The 17,441-nt window shown below is 53.4% G+C and overlaps 7 protein-coding genes across 7 annotated transcripts; all 7 read right to left on the bottom strand.

Annotated features, from left to right (window-relative positions):
- Position 1: 1 nt before the first annotated feature.
- On the bottom strand, positions 2–481 carry LBRM_30_3730 (putative membrane protein; the record flags this gene model as incomplete). The annotated part of the gene is made up of 1 exon (XM_001566946.1): positions 2–481. A coding segment is annotated over one exon (480 nt), but the record flags the coding sequence as incomplete, so codon positions are not given.
- A 1,891-nt stretch (positions 482–2,372) lies between these two features.
- LBRM_30_3720 (conserved hypothetical protein) lies at positions 2,373–4,127 on the bottom strand (the record flags this gene model as incomplete). Its single annotated transcript, XM_001566945.1, has 1 exon — positions 2,373–4,127. One exon carries the CDS (start codon positions 4,125–4,127, stop codon positions 2,373–2,375), a length of 1,755 nt encoding a protein of 584 aa, XP_001566995.1.
- Positions 4,128–5,799: 1,672 nt separating this feature from the next.
- On the bottom strand, positions 5,800–7,128 carry LBRM_30_3710 (conserved hypothetical protein; the record flags this gene model as incomplete). Its single annotated transcript, XM_001566944.1, has 1 exon — positions 5,800–7,128. The coding sequence occupies one exon, from the start codon at positions 7,126–7,128 to the stop codon at positions 5,800–5,802; it is 1,329 nt and encodes a 442-aa protein (XP_001566994.1).
- Positions 7,129–8,162: 1,034 nt separating this feature from the next.
- On the bottom strand, positions 8,163–8,597 carry LBRM_30_3700 (conserved hypothetical protein; the record flags this gene model as incomplete). The annotated part of the gene is made up of 1 exon (XM_001566943.1): positions 8,163–8,597. The coding sequence occupies one exon, from the start codon at positions 8,595–8,597 to the stop codon at positions 8,163–8,165; it is 435 nt and encodes a 144-aa protein (XP_001566993.1).
- Positions 8,598–9,578: 981 nt separating this feature from the next.
- Positions 9,579–10,253, bottom strand: LBRM_30_3690 (putative V-type ATPase, C subunit; the record flags this gene model as incomplete). The annotated part of the gene is made up of 1 exon (XM_001566942.1): positions 9,579–10,253. The coding sequence occupies one exon, from the start codon at positions 10,251–10,253 to the stop codon at positions 9,579–9,581; it is 675 nt and encodes a 224-aa protein (XP_001566992.1).
- An 845-nt stretch (positions 10,254–11,098) lies between these two features.
- On the bottom strand, positions 11,099–11,713 carry LBRM_30_3680 (putative ribosomal protein L15; the record flags this gene model as incomplete). The annotated part of the gene is made up of 1 exon (XM_001566941.1): positions 11,099–11,713. One exon carries the CDS (start codon positions 11,711–11,713, stop codon positions 11,099–11,101), a length of 615 nt encoding a protein of 204 aa, XP_001566991.1.
- Positions 11,714–12,666: 953 nt separating this feature from the next.
- On the bottom strand, positions 12,667–14,334 carry LBRM_30_3670 (conserved hypothetical protein; the record flags this gene model as incomplete). Its single annotated transcript, XM_001566940.2, has 1 exon — positions 12,667–14,334. The coding sequence occupies one exon, from the start codon at positions 14,332–14,334 to the stop codon at positions 12,667–12,669; it is 1,668 nt and encodes a 555-aa protein (XP_001566990.1).
- Between the last annotated feature and the right edge of the window lie 3,107 nt (positions 14,335–17,441).

Genomic DNA, 17,441 nt, shown 5'->3' with positions numbered 1-17,441 from the left:
TCACTGTCTTCATGGACACGCGTTGTGCGACGAGGTTACCGCACAGAACAGCGCCGCCGGTGCAGATGGCGTGGCCGAGAATACCGCCAACGGTGACGCCGTACGGGCTCTTCGCGGCGGCCAACGCAATGGTGGCCAGCTGGCTACGGTCTCCCCATTCGGCAACGAAGGTTAGCGTGAACGCCTCTACCATGACAGGGTTCAGCAGCGTGCGCCAGCGACGAGCCGGCGCGCTCATGTAGGTGGACGACGCCACGCTACCGGTCTCGGCTGGATCGTTCGGGTCGCGACGGCGCAAAGCCGCTGCAGCCTCCGACATCTCGTCCTCGCTCTCTTCGTCATTAGCCTTCCTTCGAATCAGCTCGTCGTAAAGAATCTTTCCGCCGAACACCATAAAGAGCACCACCGCCAACATCTGTGTCACCTGTACAGAGAGCAGGTTGGGCACCACTACGCCCATCAGTGCCGACAATACCGTCATTGCAGTGAGAGCACAGAGCGAGCCACCCCCCTGCTCTACCCGCACGCCGGGCGCCGCCGCCGCCGAGCAAAAGGGTCCTGAAGGGGCGGAGAAAGGCTGGAAGAGCTCGCTGGTTGCATGGCCCGATTCGACGGCAGGACGGTGCGTGCTGGACGACCAGGATTTAGCCGCAGTGCAGCCGAGGTCGGTGGGCTGTGGGTGGTATGCATGGATCTGCTGACTGGTTCGTGGTACAAATGGTGTGCTGCATTCACGAGAAAACATGCGTGATATAAACAAATGATCGAAGGGCGTTTATGCCTATTAATGGGCCCGTGCATTTCGTTCATCAGAGACGTGTACATAGACCCTTTCTCATCCCTCTGAATGCCCTCTGAATTTCACTTTGTCTCTTGTCCTCTTTGCGTGTTTTTTGTCTTGTCTGGATCTGTGCTGCGTGCGTCGACAGAACTCGTGACTCTCAGCGTCTTCACTGCAACGGCTGTGTGTAGCGTGTGTTTGTTGGTGACTTTTTATCGAAGCGCGAGTACAATTAATCGATGGTGAGCTTTTGCGGTCTGGCGAAGCCTATGTTTTTTCTCTCTTTCCTACCTCTGCTCGAGCTTAGGCGGGATGGTGCTGTTGCTGCAGGTCGATAGGTGCCGATTTTGTTCTGCTGCAGTGACGTGTCAAACCAAAATAACTGCAGTTTAAGTGCAGGGGGGGGGGGGTGCTGCCATGAGCCTGGGGCGGCAGGGGCAGTCCGCCTTCGACTGAATCTGCGCGCCTCTGACAGGCGTGCGTGTAGGTGGTGGAATCCTCCACGCGATTCTCAGTGAGCCGATCCGAGCGTGATCATGGCCGCACGTCCCTTCTGCGCAGCGCCAGTCACGCCATGTCCGCCGGCACCAAGAGTCGGCAGCCACACACACCTGAGCCCAGGCTGCAGGCTGCTGGACGTCCCCAGAGAGAGTGTGTGTGTGTGTGCGGGTACGACACTCGGATGCCAGGGTGAGGTGCTCGGCGTCATTACGGACTGCAATGGCGAGAAGGAGAAATAAACAGCTATGAGCTGTTTTGCGATGCACAACGAAGGGTGAAAGCAACAAAAAAAAGAACTACACCGTGCTCATTAAAAACAAGGTGAAGACATATAACGAGTGCACGTATTCTTTCCCGCGTCCGCGTTCTTCTCGCTGTTATCCTGATCTACTGTCTGCATCTCCTTTCCGATGATTTTTTTAAGTACTCAGGCACATACACAAATTGAGGCACTGAGGTGCACGAGCTTTGCTTTGCCAGAGAAGAACGACCAGTAAAAAGAATGTACTGCGCGGAAGTGTCCGCATAGGGTATCCATACATGTAGAAGATGCAGCAACTTGGTAGTAAAGCATGGAGCTGATTGTGTAGTTGAACCTTCTTGGCGTGTTTCTCTTCATTTCCCTATCGTCACAGACACAGGCAGTAAGACCAAAACGCCTGCAGACACCTCAGCAAAGGATGCTTTAGCAACACCGTGACCAACCCACGGCGCAACAATCCATATGCCAAAGCCGCATTCTCATTCACACAACAGCGATCGCAACCATGTCTGCGACGCTGGAGAGTGGGGAAGATAGAGGGGTCGCAGACTGGCGTGCTAACAGCATGAAAAACGAAGGAAAAGACGCGGGGAAGCGAGCAAGTGATAAAAGAAAGTGGACAAATACGAAAGGGGAAAAGCCCAAATCACAAAGCAAAAGAAGAGAGAAGAATAGGATTAACAGACACACACGCAAAGGCCTACAGACACGAGCAGAGATGCTACTGTGATGAACTGGAGCAACGTGCGTGGTGCCAAGGAAACGTCTGCACCACATCATTATTGGGGCGTACTTCTGCGAGGAGGGCCTGCTGCGTAGGTATCGCCACTACTGCGCGTCGCGCTCCACCATTGCACGTCGCAGCTGCTTCATGGCGATGTTGTACCGGTTAGAGAGCGTTTCGTTGCCGTCGCCCTTTATCTTGCTCCCCTTCTCAAACAGCTCCTTTGCCTTCTGCATGTTACCACGGCGGTACTCCATTTCCCCTGTCTCGTAGTACGCGAAGGGCAAGATCATCGAATCCTGCGGGATCTTCTTTTCGTTGTCCAAAATGCTGTTCATGTAGGCAAATGCAGCATCGATGTTGTCGCTGCCCTTTTCAATGACACCAGCAAAGAGGTTGTACATGTTCTCCGCTTCCGGTCCGCTCAAATCCTTGCCCTTCGTCACGCGTTTTAGCTCGGCTAGGACGCGGACGCCCTGCGCCTGGTTCATGTGCGCCAGGTCACGGTTGATGTAGAGCATGTACACACCTGAGAGTGGCAGCAACCGTGGGTTCGCCATGACGCGGTTCGCGAACCGCGGCGAGTTGGAATCATTTTTGGACTTGGGGTTGTACATGGAGTCGACCTTCTTAAACCAGAGCATGGCTTCCTGGTCGTCATTCAGCATTGCGTAGCACGCTGCCACGGAGAGCACGACTTGCCCGGTGTAAGCAAACTTTTCCTTTGTATTTGACAGGTGATCAAGGATCTTGCGGTACTGCTCCAGCGCCTCGGACCACTGCTGGTCCATGAAGAGAGTGTCGGCGTAGAGGTACTTGATGAGCAGCGGCACAAGGCCGGCTTTCTCGGCATTCTCAGCAGCTAGTGTGATGGAGCGCACCGCCGGCATCACCTCGCCCTTTTTGCGGAAGTAGAAGTTGGCGTAGCCATTGAAGTAAGTGTTGTTCGGGTAGCGCGCGTTCATCGTCTCCAGAATGCGGCGCGCGCGCGACAGGGTTACATCGACGTTGCCGAGGCCTGTCGGAAGGAAAAGGTATAAGGTGCAGAGTACCAGAGCGGCAAACGGAGAGCGGATCGTGTTGCTCTCAAAGACTTCGGTCAGGTACTGCTCACCGAGGTCACGGTCAGAGATGAAGCCGATGATGCTGAGCAACTTCATCAGGTTTGCTGGAACGAGTGCCAGAAAGGCGTAGAAAGTACCGGTACCGTACTTGATGCACATCTTCAACTCCTGCGGAATCCTGTTCTCGGTGTCTTGCTCCACCTGCTGGATGAGGGAATAGTAGCACCCCCACGCTTTGCGAAGGTTGATGCCCCCCTTGATATAGGAGTTCATCATCAGCTGGCAAATGGAGCGGATAAGGAGCGCGTCGGCATAGATGACATCACACTCGAGCTTCCACGTCTGGTCAAAGTACTCGCCGCACTTGGCCGCATCCTTTTTGCGGGCCTTGAAGGCCTTCTTCCTGCTTTTCTTCACCCCTTTCATATGCTTGCTTGTCGTGTCCTCCTCCTCGGTTTGCTCGTCCTCGTCCTCGTCCTCGTCGGAGAACATGGGGTTGTTGTACTTGGTCGAGGTCGACAAGGAATCCGCTGCTTTGAAGAGGTCCAGCAGATTCTCGCGCTCCTCGTTCGTCGAGCTCATCAGGGACTTGACAAGGCTGACGTTGGCCCATTCGAGAGAGTAGCGCGGGTTCTTGTCCTTCTTTGCGCGCAACAGCTCTAGAGCGCAGTCATACTGGTTATTCCACATCAAGTACACCGCCTTCCCCACGCCATGGTGAATGCTAGGTATGTCATTGTCGGTACTGATGGCGCTCGCCATGCTACTGGCGTCGGTAGAAACACTGTTGAGCATGTTGGCGGTGACAGATATGAAATACGGGAAGCGAGCCGGGTGAACAAAAAAGATACTCGCGTGGGCAAGGGGGGGGGGCGGCGAACGACAGAAACAATGAGAACCACTAGTGGCACTCCCTAGTCAAAGCGGAAGCGAGAATGACGCTGAGGGTAACGACACTGCAGACGTGGACAAGAGAAACAAGCAGAGGAGGTGGTTAAAACGAGAAGGAACGTGCGGAGACAAGAAGAAGTCGATGAGAGGAGGCTCAATGATAGGAGAAAAGGGGGAAATGATGCAATGCATTCAAAGCAAAAAAAAAAACAGAGAGCTTGTCGAAGGTTAGAGCTAGGTGTATAACGAGGCACGAGTAAGCGCCGGCTTGAACGCAAGATGGCTGATCGCACACAGTATGGTCGCGTGCTTGAGTGAATAGCACTTCAAAGCACGTGTCACAGCGTGCCTACACAAAGAGAACCAACTCCGATGAGTAAAACAACAAACAATATGCGCCGCCCCAGTGAACACCATGAGACGGGATGAAGGGGTTGTTGGGGAAGGGGAGAATGGGTAGGTGGAGTTTCTGCGAAGAAGTATAAGAGTGATGCAGCCCGGCGACTGCGGAGGCGCGGTGTTGTTCCTGCCGCGATGGATCACTCCAGCACGGAGACCCATCTTCTAGGGTGAATCACAGGACGATGAATCAGTCATTAGGACGAGCAGTGCCATCGCTCTAGCGGCTCTCTTCACTGGGTAAGGGAAAGGCAAGGCGGGACTTCATGTCCGATTGAGTCAGTGGAGAGGAGGGAAGCGCACTACACGCTGTCTTCCGTCACATAAGCGTGATGCGTTCACTTGGTACGATGCGGTTAGTCCAGTTTGTGTCGCTATTCAGAGACCCATCACACCACTCATAGAGCCAAGAAAAGAAGAGAGAAAAAGGTCACTAGCACAACCGAAAATCCAGAGAAGAGAGACGGTACAAAGGTGAGAAACAAAGAGGGGAGGCAGGAGAGACACCGACAAAAGATAACCAAATCGGCCGCCGCACCACCACCGAAGCACAATGGCAGAACAACGGCAAAGCCGGATGATGGTGAGCAGCTTGAAAAATGACCGCGAACCCCCATACACCAGTAGAGGACGGCCTCGCCGCCTTGATACAATCACGTCCGCAGCGTCTCCGTACTTTCCCGCGCTGTTTCGTTCGTGCCGATGGATGATGATGGGCGTGAGAGTGCGGTGGTGACGCAGCAAAGCTAAACCATAGAGATTCAGCTGCCTCTGTACCCTTCACGACACGAATACACACATACACGGAGAGAGAGAGAGTCCGCCACCACTTCTCCGTCGATTCAAGCGGAATACCGACGGGACCCAAGAGTGATGTGACGGTGCTCCACAAAAAGAGACTAACACAAACGTCGCGCGCCACCTGCAGAGCGCCACAGCAAGTATGCCAACCGGCGGAAAAAAAAAAGACGTTGAGCATATTCAAGCAAAAGCAAAGACAGTTGGAAAATACACAAGAAATGGAGAGTGGGTAACGCCCCACGCACGTATGTTGCAACACCGTGTCTGCCCCTGATAGACTCCGAAGAGGCACAACATCGACACAATAATATCACGGGCAAATAAAAAAAGAACAGAGTACAGGCTTACTAGGCTGACTGTCGATACAAAAATGCAACTACGAGCCCTCTTTTGTGCTCTTTGCAAAGAGTTCTGTCTCATGGAAGAGCCTAAGGCAGCGTTTACGCTCCTCACGCACCCACTTAAGTGCCTGCACACGCTGCTGTTCCTGGGATGCCACCAACTCCGACGCGCAGTTATCCAGCTCCTGGATCGCCGCAGTGCACTCCCCAGCCAACCGCTCTAGCCGGGTCGTGAGCTCGGCAGTGACCTCCTCTTTCTCCTTGGCAGAAATAGTGAGAATGCTGACAGTGCGCGCCGCCCTCTCCTTCTCAGTGAGCAGCAGATTGTAGATGCCAGGGTGAATCTGTTCCTGGGCTGGTATGATCTTCTCAATGTCGTAGAGCTCCTCCTGGCTCTCCGGCACTTCCAGCTCGCCCAGCGACGAGCCGAGCGCCACAATCCTGTCGACTTCGTGAGAAAGTCCGTTGCTCTTGAGCGCCTTTTCAACAACCTTCGCGCGCTCCTCCAGCTGCGCGATGCGGTAGTCCTGCGCCTTGATGACGCGCTCCTGCGGAACGCGCTGCTCATTCACGGTCTGTTCCTTCTCCCCCTTGATCACGGTGTAGTCCTCATCAATTATTTTGCGCGCCAGCGACTCGGACGGATTCGGCCGCGCCTCAAGCCAAGCGTCCGCGTCCTGCATATCAGCATTCAGACGCTCCAACTCCTCCTTCGCAATGATTGTATCGCGGTCTACAACACGAATTTGGTTGTACAAAGCATCTACTTCGTCGATGGTGGAGCGGCGCTTTTCCACAAGGTTGGTAAGCGTTATGATGGCAGCACCCTTCCTTTCTACAATGGCCTTGGCTGCCTTGACTTCGTGCTCAACGAGGCGCTTGCGCGCCTCCAGCTCTGCAAGAGAGACTTCCGTCTTGTAATCCTGCAACCTCATGGCGTCAGCACACTGACGATCTGTGAACCACTTGAGGTTAATACCAGCTTTTTCACTTATCTTCTTCGTCTTCTGCAGGAACATCTTGTGCTCCTTCTCCTGCTCACGAATTAGGCGGTTCAGCAGTTGGACATCGGCGCGGTCCTTCTGATTCTGAGAATCGATTGCCTTCTTTGCAATATCCAGCTGAATCATGATGTTGCCGTACTGCTCCACTGAAATGCTTTTGATTGACTTTCGCGGCCTCCTGCCGCAGTAGTCGAGCACGGGAAAAGAAGCGAGCAGCTGGTCCTCGCACCCTCGCGGTTTCGCGGAGGCCATGAAGGACTGCAGCTCATTCTTCTCCCGCTCCAGAGCAGCGATCTCGCGTTCGCGCATGGCGATGCTCATTTCAACCCCGCGCTCGCGAGCAGCCTTTACTGTCTTCATCTTGACGCTTGCGTGCTCGTATCCGGGATGGAGTCAATCTGCTCTTGAGGGGATGCGTTGCAGAGCACACTCTGGAAGAGAAAGCGCACGAGGTGCCCAGCCGTTGGAGTCCTTTTACCTGATTTTTGGTAGTGTTTGGAAGTCAGCGTTGTTCTCTTCAAGTTTTCTACCTTCGGGCTTGAGGAAGAAGAATAGAGTGAGAGCAGCCGAAACAAGACGCTTGAAGGGTTCCTACGCGTGGTGACGGCGACTGTAAAGACATGAAGAGAGTACAGAGAGTCTCGCAGAACACAAGGGCCGACGATAGTTGAGTGTGAAGCATACACGCACGTATGCACAGACGCACACAAATGAGACAAGGCAATAAAACCGAAGGGACCAGGACGAAGACAGGAAGGAGTGCAATTCAGAGGTAAAAGAAGAGAAGCGTGTGTCGCGCAGTGCGCCGTTACAGCGCAGTCCAATAACTCATGAGAGGATCCGCCGCGCTGTAGCGTCGACAACGCAAACGCAGCTGCCAATGAGAGGAGCTGAAACACGTACTGATGGTATTCTCAGCCGACGTGCCACAGCACACTTATGCAGGCACACGCACACAGAGCAAAAGACTCTTTGGTACCGCTGGTTGCCTTGAGACAAGGCCATGTGATGACATGGCCCGAAACACATCCGCATAACTCCCCACCTGCAATGTAGACGCTAGCAGAGCGCCAAAAGGGGAGCTTCTGAGAAAAGACGCGAGAAAGAAAAGTACACGATGTCATCCTCGGCTCACTCAAGAAATGGCAGCATATATATATTGTGCAACAGACAGTGGCAGTGGTTCATACATTGCTCCCTCTTGCCAATGCGACGACGATAGACACGGTGAGTACGCACTGGTGCCCGTTTGAAGCACCATCTTTTCCTCCCCACTAGCACGGACCACAGCACGCGGGCGTCAGCCCTGCACCACCGCCACGGCACACGAAAATACCCCCCCCTCCTCCTCCTTCCTCTCCTCTCCCCCAGCCCAGTACACTTTCCCTCGCCTGTCATAGCTGCTGCATCAAGACTACGAGAATCACTTTATTGTCGCGAATCACAATCGTCTCCTTCACGCGCGTTTTCTGCATGGAGAGCTTCACTATGTTTGCAATTGTGCCATCTCGCTCGAAGCACGCGTACCCTTGCGCGTCGTATCCATCGTGGTCAAGCACCGTCGAGTCGCTGGCACCTGAGCCATCGAGGTGCAGGCTCAAGTCCGCGTCCAGGCAATGCTGCACTTGTCGCCAGCGATTGAAATTCTTCGTGAAGTGCAGAAAGCGCATGTTATCCCGCAGAAACGTCACAACGTTATCCTTCCCTTCGACCACACCAAGCCACGTGAGGTAGATGATGTCCTCAGAGAGATAGTTAAATGCGGCATCGAGATCGCCCCTGTTGATCAGTTCAGTGTATCGCTGCAGCACTAGCTGTGACGCAGCCATCTGCCGCCGTTGCACCTCCTCGGATACACAAATGACCTGTTGCCGGTGTAAGCCCTACTCACCTTGGAAGTGATTTTTTCCGCTCCCGCAGACCCCATATCATACACAACAAGCAGCACAAAAGGAGGAAAGGCGAGTTGAGTGAGAGAACGACAGGGGCGCGTGCGTTTCCGAGGAGAAAGCACAGTCGTGAGCAACTTTAGAGATCCATATCGCCTTCACACTAGTCAATGAAAGAGGAAAGGCGTTCCTCCAGAAGCGGTGAACATAGTCGTGACGCGCGCAGTCACCCCACTGCATCGGCCATTCTCTTTCTCTCTCCATAGAACGAGGAGTGCTACTCAGCAGAGCAGAAGCGACGACGTGATTTGCAAAAAGAGGCAGTGCTGATTTGTCCATGCGCCGAGCAGCTAGCGAAAGCGTGAGTATACGAGCAGCGCTTCTTTCAGCCGTCCATCCAGCATCGCTCTGCATTGTTGCTGCCTATTCTTCCTCTTTGCCGCTAGTGAAGTACTGCAAACAAGAGATACACACATAACTCAAGCAGCCATGGCGACCGCGCCCACCATCACACAAACAAAATGGGTGTCCACCCAACACTGCCCATTCACACAGACACGCGCCCCCGTTCATCACCCAAGAGAAAAGAAGAGCGACACAACATTAGTAACGGAGGCACACTACAGCTCTTACGCGCTTCTTTCGTGCTCAGCGACAAGACTCTACCGCGACCCCCGACGAAAGGAGAAGAGCACAAATCAGAGAACAGCAAAACACAAAACGAAAACAGAACAGAGCAAGTCAGACTCCACAGCGCGTGGTCCTGCGGACAGGAGAAGAGGAGGATGCGATGCGGTGTTCTTTCTCCCCGTGAGAATTTCGATGTCGGACTAAGAGCCATGCACCCTCCCCACCACTGACGGGACTGCTGCTCGCAGTATTTTCTTCGTCTTCCCTTTGCCTTGCCTCTCCACCGTCGAACTACTGCATTTGAACCTTCTGTGCCATCAGAATGCCCGTAATGACCGCAAAGATACCAAGCGCCGAAGCGAAAATCTCAATCACGAGCACCTTCACAAATAAGCTGCTGCTGTGCGCATCGGCAATAGCACAACTGCTTCCGACAATGCCAACCGAGATACCGCACGCCATGTTACCGATGCCTACCGCGATGCCGGCAGCGAAGAGGGTGTAGCCGCCGGCGATGGTCTCATAGGTGTAGGTGCCGTTGCTACCGACGGATAAATTGCTCGCCTGTATCTTGCCCATCATGATGATGGCAAGAATAACACCGTAGATCGCCACGGCCTCGCAGAAAATTATGGAGATGAGGTTCTTGCTCCGGATTTCTGGAGCCCGGATAGCCGCACCGCTGATCGACGCACCACTTGTTAGAATGCCCCATGCGGCGCCGAGAATGGAGAGCGCGATGCCGATGCCGGTCCCCATCGAGGCCCACACATATGGCGACACAGACGCCAGGATGCTCCACAGCGCTGAGAAGGGGGGGAAGACAGTGCCACAGAGGGCAGGGATGATGCCAAAAAGAACAATTACGACGATGAGGATATACCGGGTGAGGCTCCCCACCACATACAGTGCGTCATCGGGCGGCAGACGCGTTGGCGTCGGAAGCACTTCCGCCTCCACCGGCATTTCGGCTCCTTCTAGCTAGGTCAGCAGGATGAAAACAAAAGACTCAATTCTACCTCCTAGGTGACACTGTCGACCCTAGCGAGACTATGCCGAAGAAGAGTAGGAGAGGTCCCCCTGCACTGGGGTGCGACCAATACACGCTGAGATACTAATGACACGGAGCGAGTGAAAAGAAGCAGAAACCGCGCCTCGCCGCTCTGCGCAGGAGAACAGAAAAGGTGAGAGTGGGTGAGAACGGCCCAGGTCGCAAGATGCAGTCCGTGAAGTCCTCCTCTATGGCGTGCCGCCCCGTATCTCCTCTGTGGTGGTTGACTGTAAGTGGTGAAGAAAGACTGAGACGCAGTGCAGACAATGAACGCGGACGGTGGAGAGCGATACCGACAGATACGCAGTGGAGCTCAGGCATGCGTGAAGGGGGCTTCACGGAACCACCAGCCAATCAGATAGAAAAGAGGGGAGAAGGAAGACACCAACAGTCCTAGCACAAACTAGCGGTGGCAACGCGCATGACATAGTGCAGGGTCAAAAACCTGCTCACCGCGCCGACTGCATCACGCGACGCAGTATGAGTCAACTAGTATAGTTGCAGTGGCAAGAGCACACTCGCACGCACACACGCGAGAGCACGGCATCGAGTGAGAAAGCTCGGGGGACGAAAAGAGAAACAATGGTCTTTATGGCAAAAGACATGATTCTTTGTAGCTGGGCCGCTGCCAGGCCAGTACATGTACAACGGGTCCCACCGAGGCCTTGTTAGCCTGTTGTTTGAAATTGCATCAAATGAAAAAGAAAAGGCAAAAAGAATGAAAGCGCATGTACGAGAGTCCGTAGCACCATGAACCGAGTTAACGCTTGCGCAGAAACACAATGCGGTTGTTGCGGCGCCACGCAGCGCGGTATGACGGGCGCAGCTTGGAGGCCTTGTGGCCCTTGTGACGCAGACCACGGTGCTTGCGGCCAGCAGAGGTCAGACCGCGCTGCTCACGGTGCTTGTGCACAGAGTTGACGATCCAGTTGATGCGGGGATCGCGGCGGATGGTCTTGCACATCGGGTCTACGGCAATGACCTCATACCACTTGAACGTGGAGTCCATATTCACCCAGTACGAGTTCAGCACGCGTAGGTTGCCGAAGCGCTTGCCCAGACGCTGCTCCGCAACGGCTTGGTTGTTCTTGTTCAGCTTCATGCCGAGCACACCGCTGGTCTTCGGCTTACCGTATGTGATACCTTTGTGGGCTGGACGTTTGCGGCCACCACGGCGCACGCGCACGCGGAACACGCAGAAGCCCTGCTTCGTCTTGTAGCCAAGCATGCGGGCCTTCTCCGGGCGCGTGGGGCGGCGCAGGCGCACCACCGTATGCTGGTGACGGTACTCCCACGAACGGATACGCTGGATGAAGCGCATCACATCGGAAGACTTCTTCTTCCACAGCTCGTTCAAGTACATGAATGCACCCATTGTTGCGGCGCTACTACTTACGCTGATTGCTGGCGTGGCATTGACAGAAAAGCAACGAGGTAAAAAAAGAAGAAGAGAAGTGGCCAGAGAAGGATGTACGGCGTACGAGTGGAACGAAAGATCAAAAAGGCACAGGGAGACGGGGCATGGGAAAAAGATGCGAGCACGAGGTGGATGGGAGCGTGAACGATAGCATGACAAAGCGCCGGATAAGCAGTGCAGCGTCGAAGTCGAAGAGGCACTAGATGACCCCCCCCCCTGTTGAGCCTTCAAAAGACCGCAATGGCACCGTGGAGACACGGGGAGAGGCGAGGGCGCAGGTGTGTAACGGAGCGTTCAAGGATCGAGAGACAAACCAACAACTCTCTCGGAAAAGCGAAAGTAGGTGATGGAGAGACGCTTACACCTCGCCGGGACACGGATGCGCAAACAGTGGTCAACATCGCTCTCTCTACTAAGCCACCTGCGAACCAAAAGAGGATGAAATGATGCGGCATACGGGGAGGGGGGTTCGACCTCCTTTCTGGTCTCACTGCCCCTTATCCGCTCCATCCGTCGCTCTCTTCATGCAGTTTGTGTAGGATTCAGCTCTCAACATAACACGTTAGCTAGTCGCCTACACACGCACACAACATACACCCGGCGATGAAGGGAACAACGTGCAGGATCTACTGTACATCTCAGCAACCGAGAGAAGGGAAAGCCAAGGTCAGGCAATCAAGAAAAAGAAAAGCTGAAACCACAGCATCGGAAAGGAGGAAGGGTGAGGAGAAGATACGCATGGAGAAGGCGCACACAAGACAGCGTATGATCGTACACTGGTTGCGTGCCGGATAGCAGGCAGTGACAGGGGTGCAAAGGAGAGACTAAAAGTTGGCACTTTTCTGGCGTAAGTGAAGAACAGCGTGCATCTCTGCTGCTGTGGGTAAGGGAGAAAATGACGCTCCAGTCCTTCAATCATCACACCCATCAATCAGATCCGACATTCTTTTTACGTATACGCACACCTCATGCACGCGCCGTCGGTGGCGGTCCTGCTCCGTGTCCACAATAGAACTTGTCCGCGTGTTTAGCAAGGCCTCCTCTGCCTTGAGGTGGTACATTTCAAGCTCCTCGATACGTTTGCGTCGCAGCTCGCACCACTCGTTCACGGTGCGCTGATACTCTTCCTTGTTCTCGAGAAAGGCAAGCATGGCATCGCCCTGGCCTGCGTAGTGTAACGTCGGCTCTGCACTGTCACCTTTGCGCCGCTGCTCAAAGACAGTATCAAAGATGTGCCGCACTGTCACCTGAAAGTCCGTCTCAAGGCGAAGCAGTGCTTCGAAAGAACTCTGAAGCACCACCTCCACCCCATCCGCCTTCCACTTTGCGATAGTGTTGCTGTGCAGCACCTCGAGCACGTCGTACTGATGCGCCTCTTGCTCTAAAAGATCTTCCTTCAGCTTCTCCAGAGCCGCGTGTAGCGACCTGGCCACTTGAGAGGGAAGCCGCTTCGTCGATCCCAGTGGTGGTTGGGCAGCGCCTTTGAGAATGTGTCCCTTCGCAACTGCCTCGAGCCGCTGAATGGAGGCCTGCGACAAAGCGCCGCAGTCGTGTAGTGTGTAGGCGACAGCCCGGCGATAGGCCGCGTCATCAGCGTCGCGGCGCTCACGGATGCCCTTCATGGCGGCGGTGAGCTGCTTCAGTTGCTCGTTGAACTCCGCTTGATACCGCTCCAGCGGCTCCTTTGCAACTGAGTACAGCACCTCGCTTCGGAGAATGGCCTCCATGTTCCGACCTTCAGGATGGAGACGGAGTAGCTCATCAAATAGCGTCACCTCGTTCGGGCAGTTGTACTGCTGGTATGACGACGCGATAATCTCTTGGTCTGCCCGTGCCTTCTCTGCTGCGGCACGAGCTTCGTCCTCCTCGTCCACCGGGAGCAAATTCTCGCGAAACGCTTCGCGTGCCTTTGCAGCCTCATCCTTCTTCACAAGGTGTCCATCAAAAAACTTCAGCCCACGCACAAACGCAAGCACTCGAGACCGGTAGTGTGGCAAAGTAGCTAACGGACACTCCTTCAACGTCAGCACCTGTAGGTGCCGCAGGTGGTGCAAATAATGTAAGGTCTCATCCATGTTCTCGAGTGCATTGCGGCCTAAACTAAGTGTGTTCAGCTCTGATAAACATGACAGTCCGTCTAAGGCAGTAATTTTATTCGCGTAGAGGGAGAGGCAGTTGAGATGCTGTAGCGACTGCAGCCCTTCGATCACTTCGATGGCGTTGTAGCTCAAATCCAGCCACTCAAGATGCACGAGGCTTTCGAGGTTCTCAATACGGCAGATTCGGTTGTTATCCAGGTGCAGCTTTGTCAAAGAGCGCAGGGAGCTCAGGTTTTCGATACGCTTGATGCCGCGAAACGAAAGAAGAAGTGTCTGCACGTCCTCTAACGCGATGCCAGCCGCCTCCCTCCGCACCTTCTTCTCGCAAAGTGCCTTTTCCTGATTACCAACGACGCGAACCCGATCCTCCTCGGTGGTTAACGACGGTTTGAATGCTATGGCGCTACGAATTAGAGCCTCATTGACGACCACTTCCTTCTGCGGCGCCGTCAGTGGATAAACCTCGAATCCTTTGGGCATGCCTCCACGCTCCTCCAGCGACAAAAGCCCACACACACACAATCCAAGACGGCGGCGGTGTGAGGGGGCACACAGGAGTGACGAAGAGGAGAACAAACGGGCACCCCGACAGTTGAGACAGCGACCCAGAAAGGAAAAAAAATAAGCGCAGCGATAACCGCGAAGCCAACGATTGTATGTACACGGCCCTGTGCAGGTGTATATTGGTGTCGAGAGAGAGAGAGAGAGAGAGAGTCACGCTTTGGCACAGACAGGACTCAGCGCGAGCGCGTGGTAAAGGGAAGTAGGTCATGGGAAAGAGAAGATGGAGCTGTAACTTGAAGGGCGAAGAGAGGCACACAGGAAAAAAACTCTCTCTGCAGTGTAGAGACAGCGTTAAATAGTAGTGAGACCTCTGTTCCTTTCAAACTGCTCGACCTCCCTGGTGTTGGACAGTGACTCTGAGACCATCTGCAGCAGAGGGCCTTGCACTACGCGAGATAAGATGTTGCACCCGTGAAGAGTGGGTAGATAACGCTGTTGGCACAGCACCAATCCGACACTATGTTTCGTACGTTGCTTTCTTTTTTCGTTTGCATGTATGTGTGCTTAACAAGAAAAGGATCCGTGAAAACATAGAAGGGGGAGGAAGTAAACACTACAATCTGCGCATGTGTCAACGCGAGCGATAAACAGCGGAGAAGATGGGCAAAAGTAGCAACGCTGCCCTCAACCGTCGAAAAAAGAAAAGCCAAAGCACCACGAAATGAGCCGAAAATAAGAAAGGTAGAAAAAAGAGAGTGAGGAGGGGGCAGAGGAAAAAGGGGCAGGCTTCTATTTCGCAAGCCCTACCATATGACAGAGGTAGTCTCGCGGATGTAAGCTGTCGATCTATCTGCAAGGTTTTTCTTGGGACTAATGGAAGAAGGTAGAGACCTTACGGTCGGTTGTCTTTGCGTGAGCCGCATAACTTTAGCACTGTAGGCGCCCTTTGATAGGAAAGGGATGACCAAAGGAGAGAGAGAGAGAGCGTCGCCTAGCAAACGGAAATATCGGAGCGTGGCCAAGCGAGAAGAACACAAAACGAAAAACATATGAACAAAGAAAACACAAAAAAGTGTCAGGCCCCTTTTTGTGTCCGCTTTTTAGGTCGAAGACGAGGAGGGCAACCACAGCCGAAAAGAAGAAAATAGGGGGCGGCGCACAACAGCGAATAAGTCCGATGGGCACGAGAACAAGAGAACGGAGAAAGTGTATGTGGGTACTAGGAAAGAGGGGAGGGAGAAGCAGAGAGATGATAAGCGAGAGGGAGAAGCGCACGCACACAAACTTGTCACACGGATAAAGCAGCACGACAAGAAGGAGGAAAAAGTGAACGAAAAGTGAAGCGGGGGCTAGACGGAAAAAAAAAAAGACAAAAACGTGCACCGAACACCGCCCCCTAAAGGCAGAAGAGAGAAGTACGCAAAAGCACAATAAATCAAAAGAAAGGGGGAGACAAGACACGAACTTTACAGTGCGAGAACACCAACACAAGAAAGAAACAAGGCAACGGTGAACACAAAATTTGACAGGAAAACGCGCAACAGAAAACCGCTCACAGTGAGAATTTCTTGGTGCGTGGGTGACTGTCATTCAGTTTGCTTTGAGTAGTAGAAGGGGAAAGAGAGCCAAAGAATGCCCGTCTAGTGGAGAGGAAAGGGAAAAGAAAAAGCGGAGGGGGAGTGTTGAGGTAACGCGCAGCAAGCAGAAAAGCAGCCGAGTATACACAAATGAATCGATGCTGTGGCGCGTTCACTAACCAACGCAAAAACCACGCACATTAGACTCGTGCGCCCGCACACTCCGTTGAGGCAAGCTCAACACGCGGAAACGGCCCTCAACAGAGAAAAGAGCCTCGATGTAACGGCTTAGTGCACAGTGAAACCGAGATGGATTTACAAATAATAATACTAAATCATTAACACAAAGAAACAAGAACTTAGGAGAAACGGTTAATAGCGAAGCAATAAAAAAAAAAGAAAAACAGAGCAGCCACGTCGAGCAGAAAGCAGTGGTATCACCGGCACTGCAGTCCAGTGTGATGAGAGAGAGAGAAAGACTATAGAGCGCGCCGAAAGCACGCAAGGGCGCGACGTCGCTTTGTTTCGTCAGTTCCTTAAGAGAATGCGAAGGATGAAGAGATAGCGAAATCACCACGAGTATATCAGCGTTTCATTAAGCTGGTTAGATGACATCACCTAATGACACTCAGTGAGATTTACGGTACGCTAATATACCCCTGCATTTTTATTACCCTTCGACCGTAGAGAATAACATCGAGTTCTTTAAGTCAGAACTCAACCTGTTAGTTTGCTTACCGTGGCATTAGCCGCTGTACGTCACTTAAGTAGAATAGCGAGTGGACTTCATGTGCTTGGCTATTCTCCTCATGTGCTTTCCAGCAAGTTGTCACCGAAAATAAAAAGTAGAAAAAAAAAAACACGAATGTTCTTTGACGTATCGCCTGACGACGAACAAGTCAGCAAATATGCGCCCACCATGAGATATCGGCAATGCCACTGCGTTGCACTGCAGTTCTGTTAAGGAGCCGAACCAACCCACACCGCTGCATGCCGATCCGTTCAATTGCAATTCTACTGCACACAGCGCATGTCGGGTGCAGGATTGCGCTCGACACCACTGCAGCACAGCAAATGCAGGAAAAGTGTGTAGGACTTGCGAATATTCACTGAATCCTCGACGCGATTCGCAGTGAGCCGATCCGAGCGTGATCATGGCCGCACGTCCCTTCTGCGCAGCGCCAGTCACGCCATGTCCGCCGGCGCCAAGAGTCGGCAGCCACACACACCTGAGCCCAGGCTGCAGGCTGCTGGACGTCCCCAGAGAGTGTGTGTGTGTGCGGGTACGACACTCGGATGCCAGGGTGAGGTGCTCGGCGTCATTACGGACTGCAATGGCGAGAAAAACGGAAGAGAAAAGTCTAAAAGCAGCAAATTACAAATAAAGCGAAAAGAGAAACTGAGAACAAAAAAAAAAAAAACAAAGCAAATTGGCAAAGAGGAGTAAAGAAGTTAGAAGACAAAAGCCTCGCAGTGTGTTATACGTGTCGTAACAGAAATCCTCGA

This window comes from Leishmania braziliensis, chromosome 30, assembly GCF_000002845.2.
Source record: "Leishmania braziliensis MHOM/BR/75/M2904 complete genome, chromosome 30".
Taxonomy (NCBI): Eukaryota; Euglenozoa; class Kinetoplastea; order Trypanosomatida; family Trypanosomatidae; genus Leishmania; species Leishmania braziliensis.
The sequence above is the reverse complement of the archived record's forward strand: the minus strand, read 5'-3'. Positions and strand labels throughout refer to the sequence as shown.